This window comes from Xenopus laevis, chromosome 7L (genome assembly GCF_017654675.1).
Source record: "Xenopus laevis strain J_2021 chromosome 7L, Xenopus_laevis_v10.1, whole genome shotgun sequence".
Classification (NCBI taxonomy): Eukaryota; Metazoa; Chordata; class Amphibia; order Anura; family Pipidae; genus Xenopus; species Xenopus laevis.
The window spans coordinates 23,381,443-23,400,012 of record NC_054383.1 but is presented as its reverse complement, the minus strand read 5'-3'; the positions used below and the strand labels follow the sequence as shown (position 1 = coordinate 23,400,012).

The window sequence follows — 18,570 nt, the reverse complement described above, 5'->3', positions numbered from 1 at the left end:
ATCGTACGATACTTATGTCTGACAACACTAGTGACAGTCTCCCACTGAAAATCGTACGATCGGCAATACACGCAGAGATAGTATCGGCAGGCGACAGAAATTTTCTAACCTGTTCGATCGACCAAACGACCGATCTCCGACGGACGAAAAATGTCGGGACTCTCCACACATGGTCCGAAAATCGTACGAATCCACGATTCGTACGATCGGATCTTTGCGTCTATGGCCAGCTTAAAGGTGGCCATACAATATAAGATCCACTCGTTTGGCAAGGTCGCTAAACGAGCGGATCTTAACCCGATATGCCCACTAACAGCTGGTGAACCCAAACGTTCGGCCCTGGGGATTACAATGCTGTGAATAGTTGGCGACGGGTTGCAGGACCGCATCAGCTAGCCAATGCGGTCCTGGATCGTACAAAAATAATCTAACTTGACCGTTCGATATCTTGATCTATCGGCAGGACCCGTCGGGAGCCCCCACACATGGGCAGATAAGATGCTGAATCGGTCTAAAGGAGCGATATCAGCAGCTTTAATCTGCCCGTGTATGGCCACCTTAAATCAAGCTGGCACTAAGCAGCTGACAGAAAGACACAAGGTGGGAGGAGAGTAAAGGGAATGATTCAGGTATTGGGGGTTCCAGCAGAAAGTTGCTGCTAAGGAGCCGTGGGCAGACAGCCAGACAGCACAGGTTGGGCAGATTAGTGGCCACTTATTTATTCATTATTTATTCAGACAGTGCCAGGCAGCTGCTAGTGACACAGATCCCACTTCTAATCCAGGCATGGAGCTGTCCCTCCTGCCCCTCACTACACGGGGAGATCTGAGGATCTAGCAGCCTGCCGGGCGGCAGTGAGAAGAATCAGTAGCAGCAGCAGCAGCAGCAGAAGAGAAGCCAAGGGGCTGGCAGAGGAGACAGTGGGGGTCGGGGGAATAGTAGCTGACAGAATAAGCCTGGAGATTTGCAGCAATCTGACAGTGTGAGTCCATACTCCTCTCTGAGCTGCTGCTACTGCTTTTCTCCCTATTGATTCTCTGGCTTCTTCTGGATGCCATGGGTAACAGCCTGTCCAGCAGCACCCCTTCCTTTCCCAGGGGGAGCCACAACAGGATGCACAGGGGCCACCACCAGCTGCACCACCATCATTACCACCACCATCCCAAAGGTAAGAGCCAAAACCTGGCATAGCTCCTACAGGTGTCATTGGTCGCCCAGCTGGGTGCCACTCAGTCTCTCTGCCTTTTGGGCACATCTCACTCTGTTCACCAGTATATATATATATACCTGCTCCTTGGGTATAGCCAGAGACATCTGGAGAATATTACTTTTTTATTTAAAATATTCTTTAAGGTGCTTGAACGTTATTCAGTCTTAAAATGCGATTAACTGTGCAATTACTGCCTTGATGGCAGATCAGTTTTCTCCTGTTTGCATGTAGAACTTTTCTTACTGGCTATATACTATATGTATGCATATATTAATACACTGTATATATATCATCATCATCATTTATACATACATCCGTAGCTACGTTAGCCCATTCTCCAGCAATTCCTCAGCCATTTGTGGCAGTGAAGGGGTTATGTGCCTGTTTAGGGAGGGGGAGAGACAAAAAAATTGTTTCTAGGAAACAGATCTTCAGCTTTATATACATTTACCAGCAGTAATCATAATAAAAAGCAGCTCGTAAGCAATGCAGAAGTTGCACAGTGCTAGTGTCAATACTGTCATTGGAGTAACCTTTGTGGGGGCTGTTTAGTGGGGGGCAGTGGGAATAATAAATTGCTTTTTTTGCCCACTGACAGTTTACTGGAATGACATCATTCTATAAACACAGTCCCCCAGACTCGCAGCCACTGATAGATGCTCGACGGAGAATAGAAAACAAGTCAGAAGAGATAAACATGTAACATGACGTTCCTGAGACACAGAGCAGGTCAATGGGGAGCATTTAGAATTTGATGCAGATTTGACGTTAGGGAGATTAGTAGGGGCCCCACAGTTATAGGTGGGAAGGGTGGGGTATAGTAGGTACATTTGGACAGGGTGGACACAATAGGACTACCATAGCAATAACATTATATTAGTTCTTTATATCTACAGTTCCAAGCACCCACTGACGGCTAAAGGCTACTGGGTATTGAGAGTTGTAGTTCAACAATAGGTCAGTCTGCTAAAGGCAGCCCAGACAATAGCATAAAGCTGGCCATAGATGCTGAGATTTTTAAAAGATCTGATCCTCATCGTGAGACCTTGATTTTCTTGGAACGATCGTACGATCATACGAATTGACCATCAACTACAAAGACCAATTTGCCAGGAAAACAAAGGGGAGCTGCCTGCTTGACCCTGCAAAAATAGATAGATTGCACTGGGACCGACAAAGATTTCTTGACCTGGCCGATCAATTTCCTGACAGATGTCAGACGAAAAATCGAAAGGATGTACGATCATTCGAATCCCACTAACCGCACGATAATTTCGAAGGATTGGTCGGACTTCCCTAAAATCGGTCGTTCGGCAAGAAGAAGCGTCGCGTCTATGGGGAGCCAGACGTGGGACAGTTCAACTTTCTTAAAACAATGGGGTCTCGCTAAATATTTTGTGCCATGAGTCCCATTCGAAATTCTGTCCAAAAGCAACATAATGCATCTTTATTTTTCAATAAATATATTTCAGGATATGAATTCCTTAAGTGATAAAAGTAGTGCAGCTATGCAACAACGCTCAACAATATTTGGTACAAATGTGAGGATATCTGAAATATGGGCACTTGATAAACTCACACTTCTGTTCATAGGCGGACGTGGGGTTCTGAAATGTAGGGCTGAGATAGAATAAGAGTCTGCGTAAATCAAGAAAGTTCAAACTGACATCCTTCTTCTATTGCCAAACATTGGGTTTGTGCATTCCCCCAATTTATTAAAATGCTGGAGAACAGCGGGCTCCATGCCTCTGACTCAAATATTAATGGCTGTGGCTTATAGCGCATATACTCCTCCATTGTATCCAGAGAGAGACAGAGAGGGGTAGAACAGAAAAGCATCATTCAAAAGCTTCAAATAAATAGAAAAAGAACAGTTCCAGCCTGTCTAATAATCAAAAGTTAATTTGAACACGTCCTATTTAGCAACATGATTTCTAATCCTTATTGCAATATGCTCTATGTTTCATATCTACGCTGTAAGCTAATGGCTCCCTTCATGTTTATTGCCCATGCACAGTCCCTTCCCGTAGACTATTATCCTACTGCTACTATAGGCACCACCTCTCCCTACTATACCTGCTGTCCCACAGTCACACTCCCTTCCCAGAGACTATTATCCCACTGTTACTATAGGCACCATCTCTCCCTACTATACCTGCTATCCCACAGTCACAGTCCCTTCCCAGAGACTATTATCCCACTGCTACTATAGGCACCACCTCTCCCCACTATACCTGCTGTCTCACAGTCACAGTCCCTTCCCAGAGACTTTTATCCCACTGCTACTATAGGCACCATCTCTCCCTACTATACCTGCTATCCCAGAGTCACAGTCCCTTCCCAGAGACTATTATCCCACTGTTACTATAGACACCATCTCTCCCTACTATACCTGCTATCCCACAGTCACAGTCCCTTCCCAGAGACTGTTATCCCACTGCTACTATAGGCACCATCTCTCCCCACTATACCTGCTGTCTCACAGTCACAGTCCCTTCCCAGAGACTTTTATCCCACTGCTACTATAGGCACCATCTCTCCCTACTATACCTGCTATCCCACAGTCACAGTCCCTTCCGAGAGACTATTATCCAACTGCTACTATAGGCACCATCTCTCCCCACTATACCTGCTGTCTCACAGTCACAGTCCCTTCCCAGAGACTTTTATCCCACTGCTACTATAGGCACCATCTCTCCCTACTATACCTGCTATCCCACAGTCACAGTCCCTTCCCAGAGACTATTATCTCACTGCTACTTTAGGCACCATCTCTCCCCACTATACCTGCTGTCTCACAGTCATAGTCCCTTCCCAGAGACTATTATCCAACTGCTACTATAGGCACCATCTCTCCCTACTAAACCTGCTATCTCACAGTCCCTTCCCAGAGACTATTATCCCACTGCTACTATAGACACTATCTCTCCCTACTATACATGCTATCCCACAGCCACAGTCCCTTCCCAGAGACTATTATCCCACTGCTACTATAGGCACAATCTCTCCCTACTATACCTGCTATCCCACAGTCACAGTCCCTTCCCAGAGACTATTATCCCACTGCTACTATAGACACCATCTCTCCCTACTATACCTGCTATCTCACAGTCACAGTCCCTTCCCAGAGACTATTATACCACTGCACCTCCCAGTGCACGATTTCCCTACAATAAACATAGAATAATGATTTAAAAAATCCCACCATGCTCTCCAGGTACTACTTCATTCTACTTGGTATTTTGGCATCCTAACACGGGGGCTGCAACCTGTTGAGAAGCGCTATATACAGATTTGAGACATATGGACAATCCAGTATGTATTTGATATTATCCCACTGCTACTATAGACACCATCTCTCCCTACTATACCTGCTATCCCATAGTCACAGTCCCTTCTCAGAGACTATTATCCCACTGTTACTATAGGCACCATCTCTCCCTACTATACCTGCTATTGCTATCCCACAGTCACACTCCCTTCCCAGAGACTATTATCACACTGTTACTTATAGCACCATCTCTCCCTACTATACCTGTTATCCCACAGCCATAGTCCCTTCCCAGAGACTATTATCCCACTTCTACTATAGACACCATCTCTCCCTACTATACCTGCTATCCCACAGTCACAGTCCCTTCTCAGAGACTATTATCCCACTGCTACTATAGGCACCATCTCTCCCTACTATACCTGCTATCCCACAGTCACACTCCCTTCCCAGAGACTATTATCACAATAGTACTAATGGCACCATCTCTCCCTACTATACCTGCTATCCCGCAGCCATAGTCCCTTCCCAGAGACTATTATCCCACTGCTACTATAGACACCATCTCTCCCTACTATACCTGCTATCCCACAGTCATAGGGGTATATTTATCAAAGAGTGAAGTTAATAGTGAAGTTCCGCCACTAGAGTGAAATTCCGCCACTTCCCATTCATTTCTATGGGGTTTTTAAAGGCGTATTTATCAATGGGTGAAATTTTACTTATATATAAAATCCCATAGAAATGAATAAAGAGCTGCGGAATTTCACTCTAGTGGCGGAACTTCACTCTTTGATAAATTTACCCCATAGTCCCTTCAGTGACTGTGGTGTATTATTAAGTTTACTTACATTCGTCTGACCTTTTGCTGCTATGTGTGGCCCTATTATGTGCAAGAGACAGGACAGATTACACCACAACCCCTCTACTTGGCTGCAGATAAATGTTGGAAATTTAATCAGTTAGGTCAAAAGACAAGTTGCTCATCTGGGTACAGGACAGTGGTACACGTCACTTGCAGCTTGTTATTTATATAGTGATTATATTGGCTTAGTGATTGTCTTGATTTGAAAGATTTTTCTGGCACAACTGTGGTCTCTTCTCATGGAAATAACAAGGCATGTGAATAAAGCAAATATTAATTATTAGAATAAGACAATGATGGCTTGTGTGTCCTTGTCCATTACAAGGCATCAGCCTATAAATTTTTGATGATAATTTGGGCTTTCTGGATATACCAGGCAGGCATTTACAGTTTCTGGCCACACAGAATTCACAGAGCCCCATCTTGCTCGAAGTTTTATATTTGCATGCAAAGTAAACAACATTGATTATATTAGACAGTTCTCCGTAGAAGGTTCAGAGACACATCCTGAATGTCAAAAAGGGTAATATTACTTAAAATGATACATTGTTTAGCATGTTACACACTGATGGGATCAATTATCCGGAAACCTGCTGTCCAGAAAGCTCTGAATTACGGGAAGGCCATCTCCCATAATGCAACTTTTTAAAAATAATACTTTGTACTTGATAATTAATCCTTATTAGAGACAAAACAATCTTATTTCATGTTTAAAATTATTTTGAGTAGACTTAGGGGGCAGATTTATCAAGGGTCGAATTTCAAATTTGAAAAACTTCGAAATTCGAAATCAAAAAGACCAACCAAAATGAAAAAAAGTTTTTTTTGGCCGAAAAGGTAAATTTTCGATCAAATTCGAATTGTATAAATCGAAGTAATAGCGAATTCGATTCAAAGGTTTCCCAAAAAAAAACTTTGATTTTTCAAAGTCCACCAATTGACTCCAAATAGGTTCTAGGAGGTCCCCCATAGGCTAAAACAGCAATTCAGCAGGTTATAGATGGTGAATGGTCGAAGTCGACAGTACATGATAAATTTCGAATTTTTTTCAAATTCAAATCGATTTTGGACTATTTCCTATTCCAAGCACACACAAATTAGCTCGAAATTCGAATTTTTTAAATTCTAATTTTCACGTCGATCTTTGATAAAGCTGCCCCTTGATGTATTAGAGATCCAAATTATGCAAAGTTTCCCTTAATCAAAATACCTCAGGTCTCGAGCGTTCTGGATAATAGGTCCCATGCCTGTATATATTCTTTCATTAGGATCCTGGAAGAATTTTCTTTGTGTTTTATGTTGGCATTTAATTCCTTGCATTGCTCAAAAACCTACTGGCACGTAAGTTAACCCATTATGTGCTAGGAATGGGTGTTTGGAATGGAATTCCATTTAGGGTAACAAGGGTATCCGCCTCGAGCAGGAACATGGTGATTTGGCCAATCATGGAGGCTTACATTTTTATATCAGTTCTTGTAATCTACCTCTGTTGATGATATATAGATGATGATATATGTGCCTTAAGGTTTGCAGCTTGAGCCCCTGCTATGATTTCCCTCTCATCTGTGTCTCTGATGCTTCATCTTTTTCTCTCCATCGCTCTCCTTCCTCCCTGCTGCTTAACTTTTTCTTTCTTCCTTTTCCTTGTTGGTGTGATAACAGATCATTTCACAAGTATTTATTGTATTAGGAATCCGCTTGGAACCTCTCTGCTCTCTGGCACCCATTGTGTTACCTTTGAACATTCTTTTGCTCTACTTTACTCCTAGGTTTATCTAGATTTCGGATAGGGATTCTGCCTTTTTCAGCAAGATTCGGATTCGGACGAATCCTTCTGCACGGCTGAGCCGAATCTGAATCCTAATTTGCATATGCAAATTAGGCACGGGGAGGTAAATTGTGTGACTTTTTGTCACAAAACAAGAAAGTAAAAAAATCTTTTCCCCTTCCCACCCATAATTTGCATATGCAAATTAGGATTTGGATTTGGTTCGGTTCGGTATTCGGCCAAATCTTTCGCGAAGGATTCAGGGGTTTGGGCGAATCCAAAATTCGGTGCATCCCTATTATTTGCTGTTTAAATATGCTTGTACACAGTTGCATTTTTTTTATCCCTTTCTGTTCTCCTGGTTCTGACCAGCTTCTGAGCTGAACTCAATTCTACTCCAGGTCTGTTAAAGAGGGTGCAAATAAAATTTTCAGCAACTTTCCAATATAGATTTTTTAAATATGTTCACTGATTATATTGTTATTTGTAATTTGTATTAAAAGAAGTATGTGCCCTTTGCTATTCTCAGCACTGGTGGTCATGACTTGTATAACAATGTAGCAGAAGAGACCTGTCCTGACTGGCGGAGAGCTGGATCCGCTAAATTTTTTCAACATTTAGAACCAGGAGTGACACTGGCAAATAACTTTATCCCTAAAATACTGGCCATATATTGAATCCACATATTGCATGGTTAATTAGCAATTTATTTAGATGCATGCTGCTGACTATACGGATTTATGTGCAGCCATGCATTTAAATGAATTGCTAATCAGTCATGCACACCCTGTGAATATTAAAGGGTGAGACGGCAACCCTAGGGGAACCTAGATTTTTTTTTCATTCATACATTGAAGATATTTCAGTGTGATACATTCATTACACTAAGGGAGGAACTCCACGGACGATTTTGGTGCGATCCGGCGCTCTGCGAAAAAACCCAGGCGTCAAATCTGATGCGACAGAAATAAGTAATTAATGGAAATGTCGGATGGTGTCGCAGCGTTGATCCGACGCAAAAGGACTGTCGGTTGCAGGCGCTGCACACTGCATCTGTATCAGACAGTCGTGTCACTCGGATCAACACTGCGACTTCATCCGACATTTCCATTACTTACCTTATTTCTGTCGCATCAGACGTGATGCCTGCGCTTCTGCGCAGCGCATCGAATCTTGCGGAAATCGTCCGTGAAGTCCTACCCTAACTCAGTTTACAGAATTGAACATCCAGTTAATTTCTGTTTATCCTGTGTCCAGTAAATACTAAATTATGACTGGTTGCTCTGGGGTACTATATTAACGCCTGTTAATCAATGAGCTCTAATGTCTATACAAACTATACCATGCTTCTAAAGAGCTAACCAATGTTGCTTTAGTTTCATAGGGCCACCAGAGAACTTGACATCTAGGACCCACTCTGTGCACCATTTCATAAATTGTATGGTGTTTGGATTTGCCATATGGTGTGTATTAAAACAATATAAGGCAAAGAAGTGGCACCACTTTAGCACACCCTGTGAGTCCTTTGGCTGCTGCTCATCCCCAGTAATTTGTCTGTTCCTTCCTGTTGCACAGAGGGGCAATGTACTGGGAATAAGGCCACTTGCTGTTCAGTTCCCACGTATTTCTCTCTCCCTGTGGGTCTTTGATATCAGCCGCATGTTCCTGACACATGTATCTGCACAGCCATTTATTAGCGCTGACTATATAACCATCCCCTTCAAATCTGGAGTGTGAGTCACAGAAAGTGAATTTCAGCGTGATAATATTCCTCCAGCTCCATTATTTCTGCCTTCGTATTGCCAGACCCCGCTCTCCCCCACATTCTTCCAGGCATTCATTCCCAGGAGGCTGCCATCTGCCTGCCCTCTACTTCTGGGGGCATTGTACTAATATGATAAGGGGGTAGTGAGACCCCTTCATAGAATGTTTATAAGTGGTAATTAGCTTCCATTTCTTTCAATACATAGGCAGTAAATAGACAGTAATGTAGCAGGGAATAGCGCATCCAGGGCCACCATTAGATTTCACTGGGCCCCGTGCAACTAAATTTTTCCCCACCCCAAAGTTAAAAGACCACACAGACATCAGCGCTAAAAACTGTAACTCCCCCCACAGACACAAGTTATAAAAAGCTATTGATGGCCAGGGCCCCCCATAAAAGTTTTTTTTTTTTAAAAGAAATTGGTGGTCAGGGCCCCACTATAAGTAAAAAAAAAAAAATTAACACAAGGGCCAATATAAAAGTTTTTTTAAAAAAACATTGGCCCCAATAGAAGACAGTAGAGCTGAACTTGTGGCTTCAGGACGTCAACTTCGGCTGCTTTCGTGACCTTGCGTCTTTTCTCTGCTTCAGGACTTCCATTTCGGTTTCTTTCATGACTTCTGGTCTTTTCGCCGCTTCAGGAGCTCAACTTCGGCTCGCTTAATGACTTTGGGTCTATTCGCCGCTTCGGGACTTCGGGTGTTTGGCACTTCAGTTTTTCGGCTTTCAGGACTTCTGGAGAGGCGGCACGGCTTCGGGGCAGTCACAGGGGACCTGGCTATTTTAAAAAGTGAAGCAAAGCTAGGCCCCCCTTAAGGCCCGGTACAGCAGTACCCCCTGTGCCCCCCTGATGGTGGCCCTGAGCGCATTACTCTACATATTACATGTCCCACTCTGTAAATATACAGTAAGGGGCAGATTTATCAAAGGTCGAGGTGAATTTTCGAATGAAAAAAAAATCAAAGTTCGAGCTATTTTTTATGTACTTTATGACTAGGAAATAGTCAAATGTGAATATCGAAATGTATCATGTACTGTCTCTTTAAAAATTTGACTTTGACCATTCGCCATCTAAAACCTGTCGAATTGCTGTTTTAGCCTATGGAAGACCTCCTAGAACCTATTTGGAGTCAATTGGCGGACTTTGAAAAATCTACGTTTTTTTCGGGAAAAAGTTAGAATCACCCTTTATACCAAAATCCCGCCGCCTTGTTAGTTTTTTTTTCAGAACTCAAAGGTGGCAACATTAGCACTAGGTCCTGCCATGGCTGGGTACCACTCTGCGGGCAGATTTATTAAGGTTGAGTTATTTTATCCACAAAAATGCGAGTATTCAATTTGTTTTTTTTTGGTCAAAATGCACAAATTCGGGTTAGATAAAAAAAACTTGAATCGTTTGAAGAATATTCCAGATTTATTATACCTCGCCATGGAAATAGCTCAAAACAAAGGAATGCACCGAATCCAGAATTCGGTTTAGAATTAGGCCTTTTTCAGCAGGATTTGGCCAAATCTTTTTGCCCGGCCGAACCGAATTTGCCTATGCAAATTATGGGTGGGGAGGGGAAAACGCGTGAGTTTTTGTCACAAAACAAGGAAGTAAAAAATGTTTTCCCCTTCCTACCCCTAATTTGCATATGCATATTGGTATCCACTATTTTGGATTCGGCCGAACCCCCGAATCCTTTGATTTGCTGAATACCGAACCGAAACCTAATTTGCATATGCAAAGGATTCGGGGGTTCGGCTGAATGCAAAATAGTGGATTCGGTGCATCCCTACTCAAAACCGAAAATACACCACCTAAAAACTGTCGAGGTTCTGTAGAAGTCAATGGCAGAGGTCCCTTTTTTTTTTGGTTGAAAACTCAAATGGAGAACTTGATTCAATTGATTCGAGTTTTTTCCTACACGAGATCTCGTGTTGCAGGACTGAAACTTGTAGAATCAGGTTTTTACCATTCAAGCTTTTTCTTAAATAAGATACCAATCGAGTTTCAAGGTCATTCGAGTCCATTCAAGGTAAAAGAAAACACTTGACCTTTGATAAATCAGCCCCTGCATGTGCAAAGCTTCACACTAGGAAGATGACTCAAAATATGAGATCATGGGGCCCTGAATTTCCCTTCGCATTTTGTATAGCAGCCCTGCGCCTTGCAGCAAGCTCTGTGGAATGAAAGTCTGGAATGATCACTTATTTTACTTAGAAAAAAGAAAACCCTGTTCCTGCTATGACATAACGATGTTAACAGATTCCTTTTGTTGTTTCTTTCACTTTATTTATATGTTTATATCGTTTTCTGGGCAAACAAACATTCTCCTTTTGAGTAACTTTACCCCAGGCAAATTGTAGAGAACTACTAGCCAGGCTGGGAATGACAAAATGTGCTGAGGCTGAAGTCTCCAACATGTCCCATCATCACTATGGGATGTGGCGCCGCTTGTTTGAACCTGTGGCTCCTTCTTTCTACATGTGTGCGACCAGTTTAGTGCCTGGCAGTTAACTGTTAGAGAGAAAATAATTGCTTATTATAAATCATGTTCCTGCTAGTTTTCCTCAAGTGATCAGGGGAGTATAAGCTTATTACACAGAAAACGCATTATCCGGATATTTGCGTTTAAACTTATCATTGGGAGCTGCCATAATATCTGGTCTGGCAAAAGTATTCATTGAGTTGAAATTGCACCTCAGTGAATAAAGCCAATAGCAAAGAGATATCCCCAACAGCTTCCCCTAGAAGAATGCAACCACCACCCCTCTTGTGATTAACGCCACTTTGATCCTTGCTTGATTCTTGCTCTTCCATATATTTACTCTGAGCACCATTGTGTCTGTCCTGCATCTTCTGATTGTGCACAAGTTGCCTATTGATACTGCAGAACCTCAGAGCTACCTCCACCCTGAACATGGGAGCACTTCCAGGCAGGGAATAGGAACTCGAGGGCATGTGCCTTGCGCGGCATCTTTTGGGGGCAGCCTATGCAATTGAATACATTTTGTAAAGAAAAATAAAAAATCCCCCAGCTGCCATGGGAGACTTTCTGCAGAAATCTGTAGATTGAGCTGAGAAGGGGGGTGAGGGGTACAGAGCTCATCACACTAGAAACCAGAAGTGGCGTCACATGCACCCGTGTGTGTGATGTCACTTCAATAAGTTGGGGGCACTGTTTGGTCTGGTGCCTAAGGTGGAACCAGACCTACAGTAAATACAGCCCTGCTTTCAGGGTTTCCACAGTTAGCCATGTCAGTAGGCTAAACCAGACCTGTAACAAAGAATCACGTGCTAATAGTAAGTTACACCAGACCCCCCCCTGCAAAAAAATTTCAGAAGGGCCCGGCGCTCCCTCCCTCCAACCACCCGCCAAGTCGCCTCCCCTGGCTGCTCCCATCTGGGGAGGGGGTATTTTATTAAAGGAATTCTTTCATGATTTTTTATTTTTTTTATTTTTAAATTACACTGTTTACACTCTACAATATAAAATGTAATTCCTGAACCAGCAAGTGTATTTTGTTTTCAGTTGTAATATTGGTGTGTAGGCACCATCTCAGGTCATTTTGCCTGGTCATGAGCTTTCAGAAAGAGCCAGCACTTTAGGATGGAACTGCTTTCTCGCAGGCTGTTGTTTCTCCAACTCAATATAACTGAATGTGTCTCAGTGGGACCTGGATTTTTACTTTTGAGTGCTGTTCTTAGACCTACCAGGCAACTGTTCTTGTGTTATGGAGCTGTTATCTGGTTACCTTACCATTGTTCTGTTGTTAGGCTGCTGGAGGGGAAAGGGATGGGGTGATATCACTCCAACTTGCAGTACAGCAGTAAAGAGTGACTGAAGTTTGTCAGAGCACAAGTCACATGACTGGGTTGCAGCTGGTAATCTGACAATATGTCTAGCCCCATGTCAGATTTCAAAATGAAATATAAAACAATCATTTGAGAAATGGATTTCAGTGCAGAATTCTGCTGGAGCAGCACTATTAACTCATGCGTTTTGAAAAAAAGTTTTTTCCCATGACAGTATCCCTTTAACTATAAAGGAGAAGCAGATCCACAGTCCGGTCCCCCCTGCAGCTGCGGGGTCTGCTTCTTCTATTCTGTCACTATTGCAGCAGATGCAATCCAGTGCATTCCCAATAAAACATTGTGGTGCATGGTTGGTCAAAAACATGGCAATTTGTGTTTGAAAATTGCACTTTGCACACTGCACCTAGTAAGTAAAAGTAAGAAAACCTTTTTCTGTTGGTTAAACCTTTGGAGGAACATAGGTTTATGTGCATGTATGGGCCCAATGCATTAGTGGCACTAATATGGGTTACAGTTGTGCATAACTAGTTTGGCTGATTTGCTTTCTAGTAAAACACAGCAAGGAGTCCAAACAGCACGTCCTGTAAAGTTGTTGAAAGGATGTTTGTCTATGTCTGGATCTGTTTTTTCTACCTATTAGTCAGACAACAGAGCAGATGGAAGGAGAGCAGCAGGAGACGTCAGGCTTAAATGCAACAATCTCTTCCCAAAGGCATTTACAGCTTAGTTAGGTTCTTTCCTTATTAACATGTTAAGAAACAAGGTTTCCAGCAGCTTATGGCATTGTCACTGTTATTATAGTATGCAAGCCACACTCTGAAACTCTGTCTGACCTCCGCTTATGTGGTTTGGTGTCTGTGTCTCCAACTAAATTCTGATTCCTAATGAAAATCTTTGATTCTCCATGGTATTGAGTATAGTGGTGACTGCTACAAGCCTTTCCGAGAAGTGATTATCCCCACTGCTACTATAGGCTCCATCTCTCCTTACTATACCTGCTATCCCAGAGTCACAGTCCCTTCCCAGAGACTATTATCCACTGTTACTATAGGCACCATCTCTCCCTACTATACCTGCTATCCCACAGTCACACTCCCTTCCCAGAGACTATTATCCACTGTTACTATAGACACCATCTCTCCCTACTATACCTGCTATCCCACAGTCACAGTCCCTTCCCAGAGACTGTTATCCCACTGTTACTATAGACACCATCTCTCCCTACTATACCTGCTATCCCACAGTCACACTCCCTTCCCAGAGACTATTATCCACTGTTACTATAGGCACCATCTCTCCCTACTATACCTGCTATCCCACAGTCACAGTCCCTTCCCAGAGACTATTATCCCACTGTTACTATAGGCACCATCTCTCCCTACTATACCTGCTATCCCACAGTCACACTCCCTTCCCAGAGACTATTATCCACTGTTACTATAGACACCATCTCTCCCTACTATACTTGCTATCCCACAGTCACAGTCCATTCCCAGAGACTATTATCCCACTGTTACTATAGACACCATCTCTCCCTACTATACCTGCTATCCCACAGTCACAGTCCCTTCCCAGACACTATTACCCCACTGTTACTATAGGCACCATCTCTCCCTACTATACCTGCTATCCCACAGCCACACTCCCTTCCCAGAGACTATTATCCCACTGTTACTATAGGCACCATCTCTCCCTACTATACCTGCTATCCCGCAGTCACAGTCCCTTCCTAGAGACTATTATCCACTGTTACTATAGACACCATCTCTCCCTACTATACCTGCTATCCCACAGTCACACTCCCTTCTCGGAGACTATTATCCCACTGCTACTATAGACACCATCTCTCCCTACTATACCTGCTACCCCACAGCCATGTTCCCTCCTAAAAGGCGATTATCCCACTGCTAATATAGCACCAATCCATCTATCCCAGACTCCATCATGCCCCCTGCTGGAGGCATCATCTTTATCTCCTTTTCTTGTTTTTGCAAAGCAAATCCCTTTCAAGAGGTGACCTTTAAATGTGCCATAAAATACACATATAACATCAAAATTGTTGGTGCCCACACCAGGAGCTCCCAACCAGTGTGGGAGGCATAGTAAGGGGAGTTTTCTTGAAGAAATAATATTGTTTCCCCCAACCAGAGTTCGGGAAACAAATTTGATGTGATAGGTGCCATTTAATTTAACTATAGGTACTACTGCTCTGCTTGCACAGTCATATAACTTTCCACAATTATTACTGTAAAAGGTACCACTAGATACAAGCTCTAGAGCAGCCCTTCTAAAAGGCCAGACATCTATCAATTAGATAATGTTAGAAATCTGACTTCTGCTGCATGCAGTATCTAATAATAATAATAAAAATTCGTTTTATTCAATTATGTAAAATATCTTATAGCAGTAATATTAAAAAAACATTTATACTGTGGCAATCTGACTGTATTCTGGTGGAACCGACTGGTCTGATGCAGAACTAAATCTGCTTGAATGAATTCTGTCAAAATAACTCACATCCATTGGGCTGCTTTATGCACTTAACATTGTCAGTCCTTGTTTCATGGACAAATCTGACTTTAACTTGGATAAGCACTCTTCAGAATTTTTAGTTTCAAGCTCTATTTAATGTCAGAGCCACTGTTAACTGTTCAGATATCGGAAACAATTGGTGTGTCAGCCATAATTATAAGAATGATCTTCAAACTGGGCTTCCAAAAGTATTTAGAATTGGAAAAAGTGAGAGAACTTTTCTCACTGAATTGAATCTGGCTCATGGTATGATTACTTGAAAGCATTTTCTGGTCCAAATAGTATTCTTTTCTCCAACAAGAGTTGGTCTGCACCTTGGGTCAGGGAAGCACTTTTTCTATCATAGTTGCCCTTTAAAGCTGCAGAATACAATATCATGACTGGGGCTTTTTGGTTTTCTTCCTCCAATTGCATTGTTAAAGAGCTGGCATGGCCATCAACCACTATATTGATACAGGTATGTGACCTATTATCCAGAATGCTCAGGACCTGTGGTTTTCTGGATAAGGGATCTTTTGGTCATTTTAATCTCCACACCTTAAATTTACTAAAAAAAACATTTAAACATAAAATAAACACCATAGGTTTATTTTGACAGAAATAAGGATTAACTGTATCTTAATTGGGATCAATTACAAGGTAACATTTTATTATTACAGAGAATAATAAAATGTAATTGAACATAATTGTAATTATTTGTTTAAAATTGAGTCTATTTGAGATGGCTTTGCTGTAATTCGGAGCTTTCTGGATAATGGATTTCCAGATAACGGGTCCCATACCCTGATATGCTGAGTGTTAGCAGTACTATCAAGGTTATAACTACAGAGGCCCCTCCCCAGGGGCTGAACAGGGTGGCAGGAGTATACAGGGTCTTTGGGGTTCCTTGATTTATCTACAATTTCATTGATAAACAGATTATCTTGTGGATGCTGCTGTAGAAACTTAATGAACTCTATTTAAGACAGTGTAAGGGCAGAGACACGCTCAGATTCGAGGTGATTTAAATCGCCTCTTCTTCGGGGCAACTAATCTCCCCGAACTGCCTCCCGCTGGCTAGAATCAAAATCACCGGTGGGATAGCACTCAGAGCGCTTCGTTTTCTAATGTCACCCAAAGTTTCCTTGTAAGGCAACTTCGGGCGACTTTGGAAAAGGAAGCGCACCGATTGCCATCTCGCCACTGATTTAGATTCTAGCCAGTGGGAGGCAGTTCTAGGAGTTTAGTCGCCCCAAAGAAGAGGAGATTTGTCGCTAGGCGGCTAATCTCCGTGAATCTGAACGTGTGTCTCTGCCCTAATAGTCATTTCCAAACACTTGCCTTGAAGTTCCTATCAAGGATAATGTTACAGATAAATCCCATTGGGGAAGCAAATTTCTCATATGAGATAAACACAATCAACAACAAAAATGATTCCAAAGCCCTATTCGACAACCCATTTATAGTAAGTAGTATTTGTGTACATGGTACTCGGGCAGAGATCCAGGAACAGAGATCAGATGGCACAGACTACAAATCATTATTATGCCTGTTGCTTCAAACACCCTACCCACTACTAATACAATGAAGTCATAGAAAGTCCCAACAGTTTTAGAAATGCGGTTTATGTCTGGGTATGTAATGGGGAGAAAAGGTATCTTGGCTGTATAACGACTATATCATATAGAACATGTCATAAATCATCCTATATCCTGCGTGAGACTTCTTAATACAAGTATGGAATCTGTTTTCTGGAAACCCGTAATTCACAAAGCTCCGAATTACAGGAAAGCCATCTCCCATAGACTCCATTTTATCCAAATATATCCAAATTTTAAAAAATGATTTCCTTTTTCTCTGTAATAAGGGAAACTTGTACTTGATGCAAACTAAGATATAATGAATCCTTATTGGAGGCAAAACCAGCCTATTGGGTTTATTAAACCTCGGTTTTTTTATGGTCGAGGTTTTTAGGGGGAAAACTCAAATTTTTTGGGGGAAGAAAACCTCAAATGCTAAGAATCTGAATCTGAAAATAATCCATCTCAAACCTGTCAAGGTCATGTAGAAGTCAATGGCAGACGTCCCTAAACTTGTTTCTCGACATCCTGATCGGCGCTGGATAACCTAAAAAATACTTGGTTTTCATACAATATAGTTGAGTTTTCATAGTGAAAATGTGATAAAAATGCGTTTTATGAGTGCCAATTGTAGAATACAAATTAACGCTCGATTTTGTAGTGACATTTTGTCGCTCCGATTTTTTCAAGAAACATTTTTGATACATAAGTTATAATCATGGAATGGAGTTAGTTCAGTCCCTTAATGTTTAAATAATTTTCTAGTACACTTAGCTGATTCACTAAGGGTCGATTATCGAGGGTTAATTAACCCTCGATATTCGACTAGGAATTGAAATCCTTCGACTTCGAATATCGAAGTCGAAGGATTTAGCGCAGATAGTTTGATCGAACGATCGAAGGATAATTCCTTCGATCGAACGATTAAATCCTTCGAATCAAACGATTCGAAGGATTCAAATCCAACGATCGAAGGAATATCCTTCGATCAAAAAAAGTTAGCCAAGCCTATGGGGACCTTCCCCATAGGCTAACATTGACTTCGGTAGCTTTTAGATGCCGAACTAGGGGGTCGAAGTTTTTTTTAAAGAGACAGTACTTCGACTATCGAATGGTCGAATAGTCGAACGATTTTTACTCCGAATCCTTCGATTCGAAGTCGTAGTCGAAGGTCGAAGTAGCCCATTCGAGTGCCAATTTTAGAATACAAATTAACGCTCGATTTTGTAGTGACATTTTGTCGCTCCGATTTTTTCAAGAAACATTTTTGATACATAAGTTATAATCATGGAATGGAGTTAGGTCAGTCCCTTAATGTTTAAATAATTTTCTAGTACACTTAGCTGATTCACTAAGGGTCGATTATCGAGGGTTAATTAACCCTCGATATTCGACTAGGAATTGAAATCCTTCGACTTCGAATATCGAAGTCGAAGGATTTAGCGCAGATAGTTTGATCGAACGATCGAAGGATAATTCCTTTGATCGAACGATTAAATCCTTCGAATCAAACGATTTGAAGGATTCAAATCCAACGATCGAAGGAATGTCCTTTGATCAAAAAAAGTTAGCCAAGCCTATGGGGACCTTCCCCATAGGCTAACATTGACTTCGGTAGCTTTTAGATGCCGAACTAGGGGGTCGAAGTTTTTTTTAAAGAGACAGTACTTCGACTATCGAATGGTCGAATAGTCGAACGATTTTTACTCCGAATCCTTCGATTCGAAGTCGTAGTCGAAGGTCGAAGTAGCCCATTCGATGGTCGAAGTAGCCCAAAAAAACCTTCGAAATTCAAAGT

The 18,570-nt window shown here is 42.0% G+C and overlaps 1 protein-coding gene across 1 annotated transcript in view; it reads left to right on the top strand.

Annotated features, from left to right (window-relative positions):
- The first annotated feature begins 919 nt into the window (after positions 1-919).
- The window catches only part of neurl1.L (neuralized E3 ubiquitin protein ligase 1 L homeolog), a 162,456-nt gene continuing 144,805 nt past the window's right edge, over positions 920-18,570 (top strand). The window contains exon 1 of the mRNA XM_041568669.1: positions 920-1,168. Coding sequence (XP_041424603.1) covers positions 1,057-1,168 — 112 coding nt within the window. The 5' untranslated portion in view covers positions 920-1,056. The remainder of the gene's footprint in view (positions 1,169-18,570) is intronic.